At 43.0% G+C, this 22,310-nt stretch overlaps 1 protein-coding gene across 3 annotated transcripts in view; it reads right to left on the minus strand.

Annotated features, from left to right (window-relative positions):
- Nucleotides 1–263: 263 nt before the first annotated feature.
- LOC141765645 (zinc finger protein 536-like) overlaps nt 264–22,310 on the minus strand; it is a 28,809-nt gene continuing 6,762 nt past the window's right edge. The window contains exons 2-6 of one of the 3 annotated variants that reach the window (XR_012593539.1): nt 15,807–17,642; nt 8,259–9,167; nt 7,775–7,815; nt 3,615–3,652; nt 647–725 (exon numbers count right to left, since the gene is read on the minus strand). Coding sequence is in view for 2 of the 3 variants with exons in the window: in XM_074631763.1 (XP_074487864.1) it covers nt 490–725; nt 8,259–9,167; nt 15,807–17,433 (2,772 nt within the window). In the remaining variant the exon portion in view is untranslated. Of the gene's footprint in view, nt 726–3,614; nt 3,653–7,774; nt 7,816–8,258; nt 9,168–15,806; nt 17,643–22,310 lie in introns of all 3 variants that reach the window. The other 2 variants (XM_074631764.1, XM_074631763.1) reach the window with 2 other exon arrangements.

Genomic DNA, 22,310 nt, shown 5'->3' on the forward strand with positions numbered 1-22,310 from the left:
CTTCATTACATCTGCCGCGATTAAAGCCCGAACATCTGGCACCATATCCTGACAGATAGACAAGACTTCTGGACTGGAAGGGAAATCGAGCGATATTTACAAAAAATGTAACACAGGGTATTTACTGGATGAAAGAACAAGTGCTTTGGGCAGGCACGGTACATTCTCCCTATCAGACAAGTGTTGAGCTGATAGATGCATGTAAACACAAGTAAATCGTTTTGGACACTTTTGACAAAATGAACGGCACTAAATACCCTGGCTACACTTTCACATCACAACGGACTTTATTATTATTATAGGCAGCTTTTTCTTTGCTACAGATAAATACGTACTGTGGCTCTTCAAGTAAACACTGGAATGTACATCAAGGTTGGTTGTTAACTTCTTTTTTTTTTTTTTTTAAACAATTTCAATCATCCTAACCCCTCCGAGGTGAAGCTAAAACAATAATCATAACTGTCTGTATCTGCTGTTGCCATGACAACATCAAGTCCCACAGAGTGATGTAATGCCGATCTGGTCTGTTCCTGGCGCACGGTTATCTCTCGTGATGCTCTGAGGAAATCTGGAGGGCCTCTGGGGTGCGTGCGAGCGTCGGAGGCGGCGGTCCGGGTAGAGGCTGTTGTCAAAGGGCTTGCGGTGGACACAGAGGACGTGGGTCTTCAGGTTGCCCTTCTGGGAGGCGCTGTAGGGGCAGTACCTGCACTGGAATGGCTTCCGAGCTGGACAAAGACAAAGAAGGGACACAGAGAAAACAGACTTAATACTGACACAGTACTCCAACCTAGTCCCAGCTGATCACTGTGAGCCAGTCAAATTAAAACAGACCAACAGCTCTGGCTCTAAACAAAACTTCACTGAATGTTTGTGAAAATGAGCAGGGTGAGATTGAGTTCTGTGAAAAATGTATGTTTATAATTCTGGATATTAAAGAGGACTTATTATGCTTTTGTGCTTATTCCTTTTTCCTTTAGTGTGTTATATAGTTTTTTGTGCATGTAAAATGTCTGCAAAGTTACAAAGCCCAAAGTCCATGCCAAAAAGAGACAGAAACACTGCTCCTGAACTGCCTGAAACACCTTGCTCGAAGTCCTGCCTTTTCTTCTGTAACGTGATGATGTCACCAAGTAACACATTTGTATGCAAAACACATAATATCTGCCTAGTGGCTAGCTCAAACAGAGCGTTTCAGACAGAGGGTGCATGCATTTGCATAATACCCGCCTAGCGGCTAGTTTGGCACGCCCTCAAAAGAGAAGAAGAGTTTGGCTCAGTTGACCAATCACAACAGAGTGGGCCAGCTGACCAATCCGAGCTGGGCTTTTCTGAAGGGGGACAGAGGGTTTCAGACAGAGGGTGAAAAGAGTATGAGAAAAGTAAAGTGTTTTTTGAACTTTAAAGCATGTAACATTTTCTAGTAGAAACCCAAAATATAAGTATGCACCTGAAAAATAAGCACAATAGGTCCTCTTTAAATATAATTTTTTAGCAGATAATTTTTTCCAGTATTCTAGACCAGATGTCAGCAGGTGAGAAGTCACAAAACCACACGTACAATGAAGTTTCGATGGGTTCCTGTTAGTTCTAGTGTTGCTAAAGTCACTGTGGTTTTGTAGAGAAATGTCAAAATAACAGTCTAAAACTGTGGCCTCATAATAACAATTTGCACTTTCTAACGCTTCGGCTTTAACACAACACTGTGACACTTCATGGGCTGACAGGGTTTTATAAAAAGGCCAGCAAGTTCTGATTCATTGTAACATATTTCCTGCTCACAACACAAACACAGCCTCACACACACACACACACAGACAAATAAACACACACAAGTGTTGAGTTGAGGAATGACAGACGTCTGCAGCTGGGAGGCAAGGCATGCCAAAACTTCCTGTCTGTCCCCCTCTTTAGCGCCCGCTACATAACTCCACTACAAATAATGAGAACCTCCATGACAGAGCACAGAGTGTACCTTTAAGATACAAACAACAAAGCAAACTGTTAATAGCTTCCAGAAGTTTATCTGACCTCAATAAAAATCAGTATAACACCAATGCCCGAAGGTGTAGCTATAAGATCAAAACCAAAACTGTGCCGGATGACTCATTTACCTGTCTACCTAGACAGCCATGTGTCCTTGCTCACTGCTGTGCTATTTTTGAGATGTTACTTCATATAATGACTTTTTCTTTCCCCCCTCTGTCTAACGCTTTAATGTGTTTTTCTGTGATTCATGGTTACAGTAAACCATTATGTGCTGATGTCATTTGACATCACTTCCCAAAAACTGAGGGCTGTCTCAGCCTTTTCACCCCGCCCTCGCCTCTTCCTCTCTATCATGCTCCTCATCAGAGCCGAGACAGCTGCACGCAGCTGAACACTCGCTTTCACATCTACATAAAAAAGGTGTTTTTGGGGGGGAAAAGTGGGAAAACTCACAGACGGTGCGAGCAATAAAAGGTAATGCTCCATCTGTTGGTGTATAATAACCTGATGGCCGTAAAGGACACACACAGGCATTCACACACCAGTCGGAGAGAGAGAGAGGATAAGGCCTGACACATCTGAATATCATCAGGATGGCACAGAGGGTGTGTGTGTGCGTGTGTGTGTGTGTGTGTGTGTGTGTGTGTGTGTGAGAGAGAGAGAGAGTAGTCTTATTGAGGGAGGGAGGGGGAGTTGTCTGGGAGGAACAATAGTAAAAGAAAAGCTCTGTCAAAATCCAGGTACGGAGCAGTTTGTGGTGTTAAACTCCACCTGTCTTACTTAAACTTCTCCAAGCCTCAAGCAGAAAAACAGGAAATAGGGCTGGACAGCAAAAAAAAGAAACATCTCTAATTCTGTGCATCTCTTAATCTCACTTATTAAATTGCTGTGGGGGACTGAAAAATCCCCACTTTCCCCAATTTTACACATCCATTGTAACTTGAGAGATTTCCCTCAATCTTGTTAAAGTCTTGTAAATGCACTCAGACGATGTGAACAATCCCGGAGCCCATTACGCTTCCATAAAGTCAGTTAATAATAAGCCAAAAGGTCTCGCGTCTACATCAGTCGCCTTGTTGCCCTGCTTGTCTCCCCCCCCCCTCGCTGGCTGCCTCTATCGCCTTTCTTCGCCTCCCTCCTTCCCTCCCTCCTCGTCTCCCTGGGTCTGCTGTTCTTCCTTCCCTCCCACCAGAGGAGAGGGGAGGTCCAAGAGAGGGCAACCTCCAAATAAGTTCCATTAATCACAGGCCAGTCTAATGTAACTAATATTTTACAATTAGAGGAGACAGCAGTGGGCTTGGAGCCATCCATCTCTTCACCACATGATCCTCCATTCATAGGCTGCTCGAGCCACAGCTTCAGACCAGCCACGCACAAACACACACATACACACGCACATACATGTACACACACCCGGATACACAAATAGACAGGAAATGAGAGGGGTGGGATTGTGTGGTGTTGAGAGAAAGAGTGAAGGAAGAAGAACAGTATGAGTGATTGTCGACTTTGACTCTGGATAATACTGACATTGGACTGGATTAAAGGACAGTTCTGGTTTATTACAACTTGGGCCTTTTGGGCAATTTTGGGCATTATTTGCATCGTTATGATAACATTATACTCACCAAAGTAATTGCTGAGATCTGGGAACACGGCGACATCACTATAACGAAGTCAGACAAGAAACACGAGCAGTCAGACAGTCAGACAGATAGTAAACAAACTAACAGTATGCAGCCAGATTATCCAAGGAAAATCACAGGAAACTTCTATAGCATCTGGCATTTATGCTTGGGTCAAAGATGAACCAGGAGGTCAATCTATAAACTGTGATGGATGTTTACAATGGACAGTTTGGGTAGTAATTCTATCGTTCACCTTATACTTTGTCTTTCAAAAAAAAAGTTAAGCCAACCTGGGAGTTTGTTTAAAAGCTGTATGATCGTTTGACCACTTGTGTTTCTTGCCTCCTCAGACTTCATTTTAGCAAAGTCACTTACACCCGCCATGAAAGAGTCCAGCACGGAACTCTCTGTAAAACCATAATGTGTCGTATTCTCAGGTTTATGTACAAATTTAACAAACAAGATATAACGTGTTTATTAATGAGCTTTAGAGCTGCTGGTAGGCAGATTCTTTAACTTCAGACAGAGCCAGGCTGGCTGTTTCCCTGTTTCCTGTCTCTCCTGTCTGTAGCTCCATATTTAATGGATAAATATGAGAGTGGCAGCTTTGCCAGATCGGAAATGTTTAACTATCATACCAGAGGCTTAAAATTATCATATTTTGAGGAAAATTCCTGTACGTGAGTCATAACCACAAGAACAAATAGACATAAATGTGTAATTTTACAAAATGCATATTTAATTGACCTTTTGACACACCTGCAAATCTACCCATATCGTTTTGTTTTTTTAAAGGAAGCTGACATAGCTACGATGCGTTGAAGAGGTTAAGCATCCATAAGTCCATCAGTCTGACAATTTTTGTAATCGCCTACTATTACAAAATTAAATTACAAGACAGCACGACTGGATGCCTGTTCATATTCTGCTTGAAAACAGTTAAGGCCATAAGATATAGCTAACTAAATAATAATAACTGGGCATACTGATGCATTCAAAACCATCTCTCGTGCAAAGTCTCAAATGAGCGTCAAGCAGCAGGAGAGAGAACGACAGCCGTGCTCGCGAGTCACGTTCATCAACATCATAGCCTACGTCAAGCATGATTGGCTGGAAAGAGGTCACGTGAGAAGAGATGTGTAAACACAGACGTAGAAACTATCCGGGAATGAATTCAAATGAGACGACACAGACTCAAACCAACTACTAATTGTAAGCCTCACAAAATGGTCAAATTATCGTAGCTACATTGTGGTACTTTTGGCATTATTGATTGTACAGAGGGCAACATTATCGTACAAATACGATAATTATCGTACCTCTGGCAACGCTGGGGAATGGTGTCTTCTTCTCATCTAACTCTCAGCAAGAGAGCGTAAACTGTATTTTCCAAAATGTCAAACTATTCCTTTAAATATAGGTTTGTAGGGCTGTGACTATAGTAGTATTATTGCGGTACTAAAACAAAATGTGTCAGTAGGAGAGTCTGTTGTGGGTAAACTTATGGGCAGATTTGTTTTCTTCTTTCTGTATTCTTTAATCAGAGGTTTTCAGAGAGTGAGGCGGGCCTCCCCAGGGGGGCTCCAAACAGTTTCAGCGATGGGAAGCTCAGTGAATGGAAGTGAAAAAATATTACATTAGTTATCAAAAGACCACATAGAATGTGTGTGATTTGGTTAAAGAGATAGTTCAGAGTAGTTTTGGGGAATTTCACTGTTTTCCCAGTTTGCCAGAGTCAGAAACTAAAAACTTTGATGGATTTGGTATAGTCTGAAGTTACTGTATGTCAAACAGCAATATTAGGCTATCTCAGCTCAATTGTTGAGTGTCTATGGGATCAAATAACATAATCATGATCTCATAAGCATACAGGAACTGAGCAAAACTAAGGGGGAATGAGGGTGGCACCTTTTTCCAAGCTTTGTCTGAGCGGAGGCCCACAGTCTCAGACTTTGAAAGCCTCTGCTTTAAACAGATATTTACTGATTCAAATAATAATTTTGCAATTCATGCTAAGTTGTTGTATGGGTTGTGTGTAACCAACATTTAACATTTGAGAACTTTGGCTTCTTTTGTGTCAAAGAAAGGTATAATTCTTTTATCATTGATTTTGGTATTGAAACTCAGATATTGTGGTCACTAATATCAAACATGTCAAACCAAACCCTGCTCTACCTAAGTGCATATTTGCGTGAGTTTGTACACATGCATATGTTTGCACCTGCACGCATGTATTCCCGTGTGTGTGTGTGTGTGTGTGTGTGCGGTGAGAGTGTGTTGTGTGTCACAGGCTGAGATAATGACCATGATGACAGTGGCGGGGCCGACGGGGGCCAGAGGAGCTGAATGGTGACGGATGACACAGGGCTGAGCTCTGATGGCACACAGACAGTGAGTGATGACTGCACATCCTTCCCAGTGCTCCACCCTTCATTATCTCTATGGGGAGAAGCGCGGCACAAAGGCAGGCCGCGCTGCCCTCTCGCTGCCCTCAAACGACATCTGCTCATGGAGACAGCCGCACTACCGCTCCTCTTTCACCTCGCTGTCGCTCCATCTATCTCCATCTATGGTGATCTTTCTCGCTCCTTTTCTCTCTCCTTTCTCTGTCACCCTCTCCGCGGAGGGTATACAGAGGTCAGACAATGAGATAATGACTCACCCCTTTCAACCTTTCAAATCAGGGCCCTTTCTTTCTCTCTGTCCTCCGTTGTTCTTTCATTCTTAATCCTTTCTTTATCGATCTTCTCATATTCACTTGTTCTCATGCGTCTAGGAGGCCTCGCAGAAGACACGGCTGGTTTAGTTAACTGGTTAACTGTTTTTTAAAGTTAGATAATACTCTAAACCTCAAGGCGCATCCATGGCGCCACATCTCAAAAATAGTTGTCCTAATTGTGCCTGTGAAAAATGAATGCATGCCATAATACCTGGTGCAGAAATATCCAGAGGCTTTATCACAGATGAACTGATAGGGTGGTAAATGTTGCCATCTTGTGGTGTAGTCAAAGCAGTGCAGAGATGAGAGTTTCAGTTAAAAACACAAGGGAGGGACTCAGTGAGACTAATGAGCATGCAGACAGGTTCAACCAGAGGTCACCATCTGGCCAATTACCACTGCTGGCACATTGGAGCCGACCTGAACTGTCATCACAAACACATCACTCCATGTCCAAACTGCCCGGCAATATGTCACCATGCCACTCGACGTGCCATACAGTATGGAGAGGATGGGGGGCAACAGGAGACAGCCCCATGACAAAGCCACCTGGTCAGCGCTGCAGACAGGACAGGCTGCCGGGCCACCTGCTTGGTTCAGTTTTAGAGGACACTCGATGGACTCTCAATGTCAGCTACTCGTCTCAATGTCCAGTTTGACTGACAGGTGTTTATTGTGTCTGTGATGTCTACCTCCTCGGGGAGAGGGACAAATATGGAGGATCAATCTGAGGCAAACAAAAGGCAAAAGGGTTGCTTGAAACCCTTGAAATAATCTGCGCAGTAGACAAATACATTGATCAGACTGCTGAGAAACACAACTAACAGTCACAGTATAATAAGTTGAGGTAAAAAAACGGTTCAAATGCCAATTGTTCTTAGATTGTTAAAAGGAATTTAAAACGTGAGGTTTGCTTCAGAGACGACCAGCTTTTCTAAATGCAATCTATTTTTGTCATTTCAAACGGCTTTATACGCAATAAAAGCAAGAAAAGAAACAGGAACAGCGCGATGGCCATGACAGGAGTTGAAGGAGAGGGCTGCTTTTCGGCATATTATAATAACCATCTGTACAATCAAATAGAAAACTACATCTTGCTGTTAGAATCATAAAGAAAGGGAACAGATGTTAATCCCTAATGGAGTTGACAGGCACTTTCCTGTCTTTCACATGAACATATTGAGTTTCTGAATAAGAGGGGGATCAGAGGGAAGGTGTATCATGTTGCACTCATAATACATGCATATCAAAGACCCCAGCTGTTGGATTCCCTCTCTTGAGAGACAGCATTATTAAATCTGCACTCGGCGAGCGTATCACACCAGCACAAGAGTTTAAGCCTCTCCATCAGTGGGCTTCCATTGGCTTGGGTGATTTGTAACCTATCAGACGAGGAGATTATATCATCCTTTAAAGTGTAGGGGTAATCAGTGGCACACACCTGTGTCTTCTTTAGCCCTCATTCGAGATCAGAGATAAGATCTGGGAAGAAGAAAAAAAAAAAAACTAAAGTGCTATAAGTATAAAGGAAGCGTGTTGTTTGTAATTGGCATGATTTATTCACACGCTCACACTCGCTCTTCACACTTCCTCTGTCAGGTGATGAGGGTGGAGATACTGCCAAAAACTTTTTTTTGATTTCTACAGCAGCAACCTTGAGGCTCACAATGTCACACATGCTAGTCAGCCACTTATATTTAGAAGTTAACCAATTGTAATATTGTTATATGGCCATATGCAGTGGTCTATCAAATTCAGATGGGGTGGTACGAAGCATTTGAAAGGAGATAACAAGATGGGGGAAAGGACCAGTCTTTGTCCACTAGGTGGCAGTAGATACTTTCATATGTGAAGGCAGCCCTGGCTTCATCTTGATAACTGTGACAGCTGCATTTAACATACATGATATATAAGCTGATGCTCACCTGCTGCAACATCTTTCTCCATGTTCCCCCCATCGCTCAGACCCGCTTTGTGTGCGCTGGCAGGTGTGCTGCCCAGGTTCCCCTGGGATCTGAGGAAGGAGAGCAGGCCGCCCTGGTGCTGGAGTTGATCCGCCTGTCCTGGAGTCAAGTTCTCCAGAGATGAGATGGGAGATTCGGCCACCGCTCTGCCCCAAGGTCCCGGCTTCTTCTCGCCGGGACTTTGGAAATCGGCCTGCTGCCCCAGCTCCTCTGGCTCCAGGATATTATTTTTCAGCATCTTCCACTTGGCAGCATTTTCGTCCTCCCACCCTTGCTCAGATTTCTCAAATTCACCTTCACCGTCGTGACCCGCATTCTGCGCGTTCATCTCCTCTTTTGTTCCCTGCACCAAAAGGTCACACTGATATGCAGGTTTCACGCCGAGTTCAGCTGCTGCGTTAGAGTAATTTTGTAGCCGGCGGGCGATGGAGGAGGAGAGTCCGTTACTAAAAACGCCAGACATCTGTACCAGTACGGCCGGAGACATGCCTGAATGAGACATGACAGACTCCGGCCTGACAGACAAATCTAAAGGCTCGTACTGGGACTTCCTGGTTTGGGCAGATAAAGAGCCGTCTGCACCTGCGTCTTTGTCAGTGAGGTCGGGCTGCTTGTTGATGAGCAGGGCGTTTTCACCGTGGCTCTCCAGACCAAGGTAGTGGGCTGGGCTCCAGTCCTCCCTGGATCTGGGTCTGAGCTTGTGGTTGGGGTTGGGGCTGGAGCTGCTGCTGCTGGTGGGCTGCAGTGGAGAGGAGAGATCCCTGCTGTTTTGCCAGTGGGGGAAGTGGTAGCGATCCAGATGGAAGCCGAGGGAGGCTGTCTGTGCGGCGGCATAGTCACCGGAGAGTGGACACCTGTAGACTTTCTCACCTAACACAGACAAGAACAGCACAGACACAAAATCAAATTAGGAAACTATGTGTATATGAGGCATACTGAGCACTCTGTTCTGAGAAAAGTATGTACCAACAACCGTTGTCTAAACATGAAAAATGTTGCAATCCCACACCAGGCTGAGTTGAATGATTTAAGCGCTGCCCTGCAGTAAATCAAGCTTGTAATCAGCTTTCAGCTCCAGTGATCCATCATTTTACAGTATGGACGCCACCACCATGTGCAATAAATACACCCAAAGATGTTAACACCAAACAAGATTCTTCCAGAAATAATAAACAGTCAAATTCAAAAGCAACTAGAACAAGGCAGATGTCGCAGACGAGAACCCCATTCCATCAAAACCAGTAAGTGGGTTCCCCAGTCAGAAATAACGAAGTCCAACATGTGAGCAGTTCTGATTAACCGCTCCGTGCACTATGGCTGAGTTTATTTTTGCTTCACACTTGAAGAATGGCATGTTGGAACCATAATTCAAAAAGTACAAAGTGTATTATTGTGGGGAATGACAAAGGGTGATTTTTCTCCTTTTAGCCAATGAAAAATATCCATCTGGAAACAAGATTTGATCCGGCTCACCATAACTTTTAATTAAAGGTAATTTAAATGTCTTCTTCCCTCTGTTTACCTACAGTTTAATCATTACAGCTATCACAGAAACTCCCTCTAGGGTTAAACACACTCCCTGTGACCATTTTGAGTTAGTGATTGTCTGAGACCTCAGCCTTGCACTGTCTTTAAACAGCCCAGCTGTTTCGCTGCCATTCCAATTACAGTAAAAGTCATCCGACGCCATTAAGCCACAAATATTGGCAGTTTATTGCCCAACACTCTCCTGGCATTTGAAGGTCAGGTCATACATTATACTGTGTCTTTTAGGGATGCGTCTGGGATGAGGAGATAAACCCACCACCATTAATTTAATTCTATGCATAGTGATGCCTTATTGTTCTTCTTTAATGGACTAATATCTGAGTTACAACAGCGATTCATCCCCGCCAGAGAAATATCAATTTCATACACCTCAAGATCTGACCCTGAGGTAATTCTCTGAGGTAAATCTGAATCTAATGATCTGTAGTTGTTACTTTACTTTGTTTCCAACTTTAATAGAAAAACCCACCTTTGTGAGGTGAATTGGAGTAAAAGGAGGGCCGTGTTTGACTTTTCAAATGTACAAAGCCATAAAATAGCACCCACATATTACCTAAATAGAGCTGAGGCTAATGGAATTGAAAAATCACTGCTGAAATGGCAAATCCGTGCCCCTGAACCGAAGGCAGTCACCCCTGTTTGTACTGTATATGTGTGTACACAGTATGTTCGATTTAATGTCTGCGTACATTGAACGCGTGTGGGCGTGCAAGAGCGGGAAAGACACTTCAACGGTGCCACACCCTTGTCTCCAGTAACAGACAAAAAAAAATCCAAACAAGCTTAATGGAACTCTTTCAGACACGCCATATATCTCAATTATTCTGTGGCTTAAATTACGATGACATTACCGGCCGGCTCCAAATGCAGAAAAACACACACATATCTGACCTCATCTTTCAGCGTGGACCTTCCTGAACCCATTTGCCAGCCTACACGAGAGCTGTAAAACAATACAAAGAATGAAGACTCTGCCTCTTTTTTCCCCCTCTTCCTTTGGACGGGTGCCATCTTTGTGATTGCCTGGTTCATGCTAACTTAATCAGTTTAAGATTTACTTACACTGCCGAGGCTCACATTATGTGAGGGGAGTAATTTTAGAGCTTAGATTTATCAACCAAAACTCCAATTACTGCATCATTACGAACCCCAGCCTCTCTCACCTAACACAGAGCATCTAATGAAGTGATGCGTGTGAGTTATCCGCCCTTACTGGATGTGCAAGGCGGAGGAGAAAAAAGGTAAATAAATAAATAAATAAATGCCTCAAGTGAGCCGTGTCTATGGAAAAAGCATGCAGCTGGGCTTGGACGAGTGATTCATTTCATATGGAAATAAGCTTTTAAGATTTACAACCATACATCACCGTCAATGCAATCACGGGCTCACATACTATATGCTTACATAGGCATTTGGCAGTTATATTGTAGATATCAAACTGTATATATACAGTGAGCTTTTGGCTCTTTTTATATATGCAATCAAGCACCTGAAATGCAAAACAGAGATACATGGTTGCTGGTTTGGTTTAAGATGAAACAGAGTGAGAGAGAGAGAGAGAGAGAGAGTCGCACACAAGACTAGTGAGAAAAACAGGGGCACCAGATGTTCTTTGATGTTTATAATAGCATATATTATTAATATTAATTAGACCACATAGTCAATGACGCATTTGGGACGTTTCCAAGTCAATTAAGCCAAATGGCATTCAGGAGACGGTGGAACAATATTTCAAGGCAGGTGTTCAGAACTCCCTGGGTAAATCTTTTTATCTGCATGCTAGGAAAACAAGCATTTTGAGCTTAATTTGAGCCTCATATCTGCAATAATAATTAAAAAGAGGATTAAAAGACAGAAGTGAGAGGGAGACGGAAAAGCCAACAGGTAATCAGTTTAGACAAACCAGTCAGACGGAGTGTGATCTCTGAATCTGTTAAACCAGACATAGGGCAGAGTTAGATAAGGACCCAGTTCGCTTAAAAGATGCTTTTACTGTCAGCAATCACAAAGAATAGACTGATGTAACTGGAACAAGCCAAATGGAAAGTGATACTCTGCACAGCAGTTTGCTTTATCTGTGTTTCTGGGTAAACCGTTGCTCATATTACCATTCAGAGTTTTACAGACGCTTATCATTTCAGACTCTCTTAGCTGTGACGCGCTTACAGTGAAAGAAGTGTAAAAGCAGGAAATAAGGGGACAAAACACATGTGGGGACAACATCATTACATGGTGTCTGCTCGCTGACCTCGAGGTTAAGAGTATTGAATGGGCCTAATTAATAACTGTCAGAGCATTTTATGTTTGTTAGGCATGTTTTTATTCTGAGCTGGGCCCTATGTAGGTCAGAGGCCCGAAGCATGCACCCTTCATTAGTTTATCATTTTAAGAAGAGTCGTTAGTCTTAATCTCAGATTATAATTAAAGTCAAAGTGATGAGATATTGAGAGAAGTAATTCGTGACACACGCCTTCCATTGAAATCCAAAGCGTGATTTCTAATTTAAGATATTTGTAGTTAAAAATCTAAATCCAGCACTGTATCTGGAATGTATCGAGCAAAAGCAGCCGTCTCTCACCCTGACAGCCATGACTGTACTATATTTGCTATCCATATTGAGAACATCAATAACTTCATGACCACCATAGGCTGACTATGAATAATGCAGCCAGTAATTCTGGACTAATCAATGTTCCTCAAGCTGAACATCTGGCAGTGGTAATTCTTCCTCGGCATCTCTGCTCTCCTGAATTAGAAAACACTCGCTCTCTCTCGCTCCCCCTCTCTCTTCCTCCACGTCCAAACCGTCGAGACAGACAGACTTGATCAGTTACAACCCCCCCACCTCCGAAAAAACTTATCCCTGTTATTAAACCCTCATCAAGTGGTGCGTGTTCTCCATATGTGTAGGATTTACCTATCTGTCCCGCAGCAGACCTGTGTGTTGAGCCAGGGCCAGCAGCGTGTGATTGTGTTAATTAATCTGTCATTGTGAGCGCAGGGAGCAGCTGCAGAGGTCTCTGGGATATATTGTCAGAGCTAAACAATGCGGTGCTAAGCCCCCAGAGTGAGTCTACCATTACACAAGACTAAGAACAGAGAAGAGAGGAGGAGAGGAGAGGGGGGGGGAGAGAGCCTGCCGGATCCATCATTGACTAAAGCAATGACGCCTGACCTTTACAATGAATTAGTTTCCATGCTTAATATTGACTGAAATTAGAGTCTGATACTGAATGTGCCATCCCAGAACTGCGTGCACTCAAATCCTCAGCTAGCCAGCGATCATAAATGTTTCTGGAAGTGACACCGTATGGTCTCGGAGATAGGGGAGGAGAGGGAAAGTAAAAACAACAGAGCTTGAATATGTTTCTTAAAGAGCAACCAGAGAGGGATTTGGCCATAAACGGCGAGCATTTACATGTAAATAATGCAGATACCAGTATGTGTGTACAATATGGCAACAAAACATCTAATGAGATTAAACCTGATCCATTTATCTCTGCTATACGGCCATCATTTCAGAGGATGCTGGATGAAATCCCACTAGAGCGCATCAGACTTGGACGTACATAACAGCAGCACTCCAACGGAAAAAATATTAGCATAGTCGTGAGCAAGGAAAGAACAGAACAAAAAGTTTGGATTTATTTTTCTTCTCTTAACAACAACGCTGTTATAGCAGTAATTTAGGCTCATGATAACATGTTAGCAGGATGCCATGACAAGAAAGACATTTACCCAGAGAGCCGAATCATCCAAATCACCAGGTGGAACAGAAGACTATCAATAAAAATACCAGGTGGTAGATCAAATCATAAAAATCACTGGGTGGTATATATCAAATCATTAAAAACACCAGATGGCATGCATTAACATCTTGTGCCCCCGTAGGCAAGGGGTGGGGATGTGACGGATATAAAATAGAGGGTACTAATTATCCCTACAATTCAACATGATGCCATTATCTTTTAAAGGAAGACTAAGTCCTTGTGGATGACAGTAATATCTGTGGTGGTGTTGCTGACCCTGCAGCGTCATGTCCACCTACACTAAGTGGGAAGAAAGATAAGGCCACAGTGGCCACTTAGCCACTTTATAAATATATATATATATTAAAAAAAAAACATATAGAAAAGATTATGAGATGCAGAAATGTGATCCTTTGTTGTAATATTCTAAACTGATTTCACTGTAATGAGGTATGTCGTTTTACCTCATATCAATTCTCAGAATAGGAACATGAAAAAAACTGACAAAGTATTAAAGGGGAACTCCAGTGACTCCAACTTCAGTATGTCACTTCCATAAAGTTGGGGGACTTGCAAGAGACAGATTAAACCATGCAAACCGCAAGGTTTCTGGTTCGAATCCAGGTCTCCCTCGCTGCATTTCCTGTCTGCCTGATCTGTCTACTGTCAATTAAAGGCAAAACAAACCAAAACAACTTCAACGTAAGAATAATGGTGCAGATACACCAAATCCGGACAACAAACGGAAAAACGTGACAGAGTCCAAAACGGTCCGGCCAGTGGCCGGTGCTTGGTGTTGGTTCGACTGTGGTTTCGAAACGGCAGCCGGGTGAAAAACCTTCTCATTTTACACCTAAACAGTACACTAAAATTCTGAAAACATTTGAGGTGAGAAATAGTCATCTCAGAATATTGATTCATATTTGATCCATGCTGCCTAGTTTGACTGTTTGATCTGAGTTTGGTGAGCCATAGTGTGTGTTTGCTCCGGCCGGTAGGCAGTGCTTGATTTTCAGCTTGACTGTTTCAAACATTGGGCCGGGTCACAAACTTTCAAATTTTTTTAATACAATTAGGTTGCATTCGAAATTCCATACTAACATCCTATTTAGTACGCTAAAACGGTATGTGAGATTTTTTGGTATGTCTGAAACCTTAGTATGAAACCAATACTACGCAAATGGCACAATATTTCTGGTGAAATATTACAGCATGCAACGCTGGACACTACAGCGACACAAATATCCCACAATGCAATGCGGTTAGTGATGACAACGTTCATAACGGACGTCGGCGGGCAGCTCTGTAACATCAATAACACTTCAATTTAAATGTAGGTTTAAGATTCCACTTTGCTAGGCGTAATATATATTTTAAATTAATTCAGACTTTGATTCTCACAAACCGTCGTTTTGGTCACATGAGGTTGGTACGGGTTACCATGGTTACACGTCTCCAACCGGCAAGGAGGCTCTCAGGAAGTGACAACGTAAATTACTGCTAAGTGAGTCCGAAAAGATACATACTATTGTTTATTCACACAAAAGTATGTTGAACGATAGTACACATATTGGGTATGTAGAGCATAGTATGCAATTTTGGAAAAAGCTCAAAGATGTTTCTGAAAACATTTTAGGCAAGAAATAGGCATTACAGTAACAGAATGTTGATTCATATTTGATCAGCACTGCCTAGTTTGACTGTTTGATTGGACTTTTCACGAGCCTGCTGCCTTGCGATGGACAGACCTCATTTGCATAAAGTTGAGGTCAAGCCACGATTGTGCAAATTCAAAAACGGCGACTGGTCAGTCAACTCGCCGTGCCTGATCCATCATTCAACGCACGGCTGGATCTCCTGATCTCCATAGAGAAGGAATAGGATCCGTCGTATTTTGGTGTATCTCCACCATATGTTAAAAAAAAAGAATGGTCAAAATCGAAACAGCAGAGGCTGAGATATTCTGACTTTTAATTCCTAGTATGGGTCAAGATCCCTAAACACTGGATCCTTCTGTTCCCATAATGTAACTGGATAGTGTCATTCATTAGACCCTGATGACATCATCAGGGTTATTGGTGTCACACTTTGGAAAGCTCCCTCCTGAGCAACAAAAGACATAATATAATCCTGCTATCTTCACATTTAATCGCCTCTTTAAGATTTTAAAATAGGCTTCAGAAAAAGAAACAGCTTTCCTTGTCTGAATTACCTGCAGCTGGAGAAGAAGACTGTAGTCGATGGTCGAGGCCACTGCCAGAATGGGAGCTCCCCGTCTCTGTGATGATCTCTGTCGGCCCGTGACGGCTCGCGCTGCCTGGGCTGCCGGGTCTGCTGATGGCCTTGGTCTCTGGGTCGCCAAGACACACTTTCCCATCCTCTCCTACAGGGAGACATCTCTCAGGCAGGTAGGAGGAGCACTGCTGCTGGTCTTTAGCACCAAACATTTGCTGTTCAACAGGCAGCCCTGGTGTCATGATCTGCCAGCCTGGGTAGCTGCTGCTGCTGCTGCTGTTGAGTGTATCTCTGTTAGACATGACCTTCTGCAGATATTCCATGCTAGTGGAGCTCAATGGAGAGTGGAGATGATTTAAACCCAGTAATGAGGAGCTCTCTGCATCTGTCAGAGGGCCTGGACCTGAGGAAATCATCCTCCCTAACATCTCCCTAACCTTCATGTCGACGCCTGCCGTGGCTAGCATCTGGTTGTAGTCTTGATGGTCGGCTCTCTCGGCTGTGAGGAACCTGTTGTGAATGCGGGTGATGTACTGCGAGTAGAGGTTGCTCTGGTGGTCTTGCGTTAGGTTATTCATGTTAACAGAAGTGTCATGCTCGGCGGGGAGATTACGCTTAGCAGCCAGCTTATTGAGGTGAACCTTCATGTGGTTCTTGAGAAACCAGGGCTCTTTGAAACGACGGCCACAAATTTGACAGCAGTGCTCAAAAGAGTCCTTGTGTTTCCTCATGTGACCCTTCAGGAACCAGGCCTGGCTGAAGGTCTGGCCACACACCTCGCAGGGGAATTCACCGCCTGGCTTCTTCTTGTCACCTGACCCCGCCGCGGGCCTCTGCCCCGAGCCCGATTCGGCAGTTATATGCGTCGTCTCGACGTGGCCGATGAGCTCTTCCTCCTGCGAGGCCGCAAACTCGCACAAAGTGCATTTGTAGGGTTTGTGTAGGATCCTGATGTGGCGCTCGAGCTCCTGCTGCTTCCTGAACTTTCCCTTACAGAATGAGCAGCGGAAGCCGGTGGGTTGGGGCTGGATGGGATCGTCAGGGATGGGGGTCACCTTAGGAGATAAGGATGTGTGTGGCTGGCTCTCTGCGGCGCCAGAGCTGGTTAAGAACAAGGGTTGTGTCGGGACAGTCTGTAACAGTTGGGGCTTTTGAAGTTGATTTATATTCGATGTTTGCTGATTGCTAACATGACCGGCTCGCGTCTGCCTGTCCCTTATAATCGCCCTTTCCTCAAGCTCATGAAGCAATCTATTCTCCTCCCTAATTCGCCCGCGGCCTTTACCCAGAATGCCTTGCTTGTGAGTACGGAGGTGTATCTTCAGGTTGCCCTTCTGCGCGGCCCTGTGGTCGCAGTACGGGCACTTGAAGGGCTTCTCGCCAGTGTGCGTGCGCATGTGAAGGGAGAGGATGCTGTTGAAGCGGAAGCGCTTTCCACACAACGGGCAGGGGTACTTCCTGTTCTTGCGGCCGTCGTCCTGGGTGGAATTTACCTGGGAGACGATGCTTTGATTGGCGACTCTCAAGAACTGTGAAAGCTCTGCTCTCCCGTTCATGCTGCTGAGGATCCTCGCGTCCATGATTTGATTGGCCAGAAGCGCCATCTGGCTCCTAATTGGGTGGGTGGACGGGGTAATGAAGCTGTCCTTTCAGGGACTGGCTGGTGTTACAGTATGGTGGTCAGGGGTGTCTGTGTGGGACGGTTGGAAAGCTTAGCAGTGAACTGTGTGCTGACTGTTTGCACTCATTCAGTCGAAACAGGATGTGGATTCATGCTGTTCAGATGAAACGTCTTGTTTGTTGTAGCTCAGACCTAAAGAGAAAACAAAAGGAACATTAAGTGCATTCTAATTCTGCCAAAACAAATAAATTATTCAAATACATTCATTTCCAGCTCGTAAAGCCTGAGAACAGGTGAGTATAATGTAAGTGGGGCTCTGAGCTGTCAATTAAGGGTGTAAATCTGTACTTTTGCAGCTGCTGTATAATGCCAGCGATGCACCACAAATAGGTCAGGAAATAGAGCAAAGTAGGTTCTGACTCTCGTCATCCTGTGTTAATGTATACCTGTGGTTTTAGATTATTGTTGGAGACCGTGAAAACGCTGATTAAGTCTAACCACAAAGGCTTCCTCAACAAATATCTCATCTTTACTAAAGGGTAAGCTGAAAATCTTTGTCTTGATCTCATTTCGCACTGACACACAATACTAAGGCAGCACAAACATCAAAGACCGTCTGCTTCTACTTGCCCTTCCTTTGCATTTCACAAATGTGCACTTAAAAAAAAAAAGATTAAAGTAAAAGAGTTTTCAGCAGGTCTAACACATATTTGAATAAAACCTTAACCAGAATAATTATGTCACAGGAAGGGAAATAAACAACTTGATGATGCAAAAAAATGGAAGCTAAAGTTAAAGGAAGAATATCCAAATGGAAAGCTAAAATATGCTTCACTCCTCCCCTGCACAGCTTCCTTTTTTTTTTTTTTTATTCAACTGCAGCAGCAAAACAAAGCTTCAAATTCACATCGCGCTACAATGGTAGAGGTCACATAAGCGAGCCCTGCACAGCTCTGGTGCGGCACCAAAGGGCACAGAACAAAGCCTGCACTGTCCACACTGAATTAACACAGGCTTACATCATCCTGGACTGCAACCTCAGTCAGTCTCATGAAAATGATGTACACAAAACCACACAGATAAAAAGCTGGCAGGCTGGCAGCAGTATAGTTGGTGTGAGCAGCGTGTCTGCTCTGAGCTGTAGAAATCAATGTAACCATATGGTACTGACCTAATCATATCTGTCAGGGGAAAAAAAGTGAGTAAATGTTATTATAATATAGTAGTTCCACTTCATATTTCTTAACCTGGTAGTCCTCAGCAAAAAAACAGAAGGGGGGTTGCAGAGGATGTTTCCTCCCACCTCCCACCCACTTTCAAGGATTACGGTCATCTGAGCTATTATCGCATTTGCCTCTATTAATGTCATTACTGTACTGCAGCCTTGGATGTGTAATATTGTACAGTGTATCCAATTTGAAGTCTGCGCCCAATCAATAATGATTGATCAACTTCAAATGGGTATGCGTCTGCAGCATCGAATAACTTCTTTGACTACAGTATAAATGTGTGTGCATTTTTCTCTTTTATTACAGTAACATAAGACAACTTGAGGCAACATAATAAACTTTGACAACTACCATTCCTTCTCCGCAACATTAAGAGCCTGGTTTATTAGAAATGTAACTTGTGGACACTAGAACAGTGAGGTGTTGTTTGTTGTCTCATCATTATTATGTTTAGTGTAAGAGCTGCTGCTGCTTATCATAGTCACTATACATAATATCCACACTTCACCAGGCCTAACATTGTGTTGTCATGCTATCTGTTATAAGATCTGTCTCTCTTGTCTCTATGTTAGTGCAGGCTCTGTTTGTATTTGCAGATATTATCTTTGCTTGTATTTTCAATGCTTTTATTCCTAACGTCAGTGTTTTTTAACGATTGCCTGCCCGGAAACTACAGATGAAAATTAGCCTTTCTGGCTAACTTTCTGGCATATTTTCAGAAATGATATTAATCTGCACTGTCCCTGTCAAATAAAGTAATAAACTAAACTGAACTATTAAAGAGGGCCTGTTATACTTAATTTCAGGTGCATACTTGTATTTTGTGTTTCTACTAGAGACATGTTTACATGCTTCAATGTTGAAATGCTTTACTTTTTTCACACCGGCTGTGCTGCAGCACCTCTTTTCACCCTCTGTCTGAAACGCTCTGTTTGAGCTCCTGCCCCGCCCCCTCCCCAAAAAGCCCAGTCTGCTCTGATTGGTCAACCGAACCAAACTCTTCGGACTCCGCTCCAGCTCCGCTCTAATTAGCTTTGTTTGAGGGCGTGCAAAACTAGCCACTAGGCAGATATTATGTGTTTTGTGCACAAATGTGTTACTTGGTGACATCACCACGTTCAAGGCGTTTCAGGCAGTCCAGGAGCAGTGTTTCAGTGGGGGAGAGTAACTCCCTTTTGGAGTGGACTTTATGCTTTGTAACTTTGTAGACCGTTTACATGCACAAAACAACTATATAACACACTAAAGGAAAGGGAAAAAGTACAAAAGCATAATAGGTCCTCTTTAAGCAATCTCACCTGTCTGTCACAGCTAGCTAGCTGAAAGCATGAGTGAGGCCAGTAATAAAAGAGCAACCCAAACTAAATGCAACCTTATTCAAAAATCAAGAGACTAGATTTAATGGAAATAAAGGCCTTCCAAATGAAATGTCTGAGTCTGAGCCACCTGCTGCTACTGCTGCCTATGGTCCATAGCAACCTCAGTCAGTCATGAAAATGTTGTACACAAAACCACACAGATAAAGAGCCGTGGCTGCTGTGAGCAGCCCGTCTGCTGTGAGCAGCCTGTCTGCTCTGCACTGAGATCAATGTAAGGATACGGACCTGACCTAATCATATCTGACAGGGAGAAAGTGAGCGAATGATATTAGCATACACTAGATCCACTTCATATTTGTTAAAGTGGTATTCCTCTGATTAACTAAGCATAAGAAGGAGGCATAAAACCTTCAGCACTTGTGTAGGTGTGTGTGTGTGTGTGTGTGTGTGTGTGTGTGTGTGTGTGTGTGTGTGTGTGTGTGTGTGTGTGTGTGCTAGGTTGTGTAGGAATTGTTGGAGCGCTATGCAGGGCCATCAGGTGTTCCTCTGTCAGAGTGGATTAGGCTCGTTTTGGTGCAGATTGAGAGAGTGCTTGATTGTTATTAAGCATCGTGTCACAGTAGCGCCTCTTAGGTGTGGCCGCGCGTAGACGAGCAAGGAGCAGGTGTGATTTAGCACAGCCGATAAAAGAAGGAAAAAAAAGTGACACATACACAATTAAACCAGCCATGGGAGCTGTGCATTCTGGATGATTTGGGATCTGACAATATCAAACATCGTTAGAGTTATTTTTACTGCAGTCAGACTAAGGATTCTGTATTTCTGTGTTTAATCTACAGGAGGGAGGAAGTATAATCTTTTTACTTTGTGGTTGCAGCATATTGTCAGCTAGGATGGATGGGCAATATTGTAAATCCATGGAGCGGTGACACTGGAATGAAATTTATAGATCAGAAGTGCATATTTCATATTTCTTTTTAACAGCAGTTAAAAAGCATTAATAATTTATGTGGATGGTTGAGCTGAGAGCTGCAATGAATGCACCACAAACTGCTACATGAGCCTGCAACCAACAGCTGCAGTAACCTATCTAATGCAACCTAAAATAAAGATTATCTATAGGAGAGTAGTGGTGGAACAACTAGCAGGCAGTGTGATCATATAAACTACATATCTGACGATAGTCAGATGGTAAACACTGACTGATAAAATAGTCTTAAACATATATATTCAAAAAAAATATTATAATTAAATAATATAAAAATGTTTATTTAATATTATTTTGTATTTGTATTGTACATAATAGGATGATTTAAGAGTGTCAATTTTCCATGTAATGGCTCAACAAAATCCTGAAATATTCGGGTGTACAAGTGATCAAGTATCAGAATGGCTGTTTAATTTTGATGTGTTGTATTTGCTAATTTACCTAGTTTGCTAGCTAAGAAGGAAAGATGGGTTATTCATCTAGTATTTATTCTGATTTCTCTCTTCATGCATCGTTTTATGCATTACACACTAATAAAAATTTAATTAATTCAAACAATTACAGATTAAGTGATATGTTAAAGGTGCTGAATACGGGACTGGGAGCATTTCTATTGCCTCTCTACGGCTCTCAACATGATGATGGAGAGCTGGCGGCTCGCGGCTAACGGTGCTAACAGCGCGAACACTGCAAACAACGGTGGAAGTGCTGACAGAGCTAACAGTATTTACCTGAGGGGGAACCGGAGGGTGGATGCTACACTTCAGCGACGACGCCCACGGTGGGGATGTTGTTATCAGCTGTAACTGCCTTATGACAGCAGTGCAAGGGGCCCCTTGACCTCTGACCTCAAGATATGTGAATTAAAATGGGTTCTATGCGTACCCATGAGTCTCCCCTTTACAGACATGCCCACTTTATGATAATCACATGCAGTTTTGGGGGCAACTCATAGTTAAGTTAGCACACTGACACACTGACAGCTGTTGTTGTCTGTTGGGCTGCAGTTTGTCATGTTATGATTTGATCATATTTTTTATGCTAAATGCAGTACCTGTGAGGGTTTCTGGACAATATCTGTCATTGTTTTGTTTTTTGTTTTTTTTGATAATTGATTTCCAATAACAAACATTATACATATATTTACATAAAGCAAGCATATTTGCCCACTCCCATGTTGATGAGAGTATTAAATACTTGACAGATCTCCCTTTAAGGTACATTTTGAACAGATAAAAAAATGTGCGATGAATTTGAGATTAATAATGGACAATGATGTAATTAATAGTGATTAAATATTTAAATCGATTGACAGCCCTTATCT

This window comes from Sebastes fasciatus, chromosome 4 (assembly GCF_043250625.1).
Source record: "Sebastes fasciatus isolate fSebFas1 chromosome 4, fSebFas1.pri, whole genome shotgun sequence".
NCBI classification, from domain to species: domain Eukaryota; kingdom Metazoa; phylum Chordata; class Actinopteri; order Perciformes; family Sebastidae; genus Sebastes; species Sebastes fasciatus.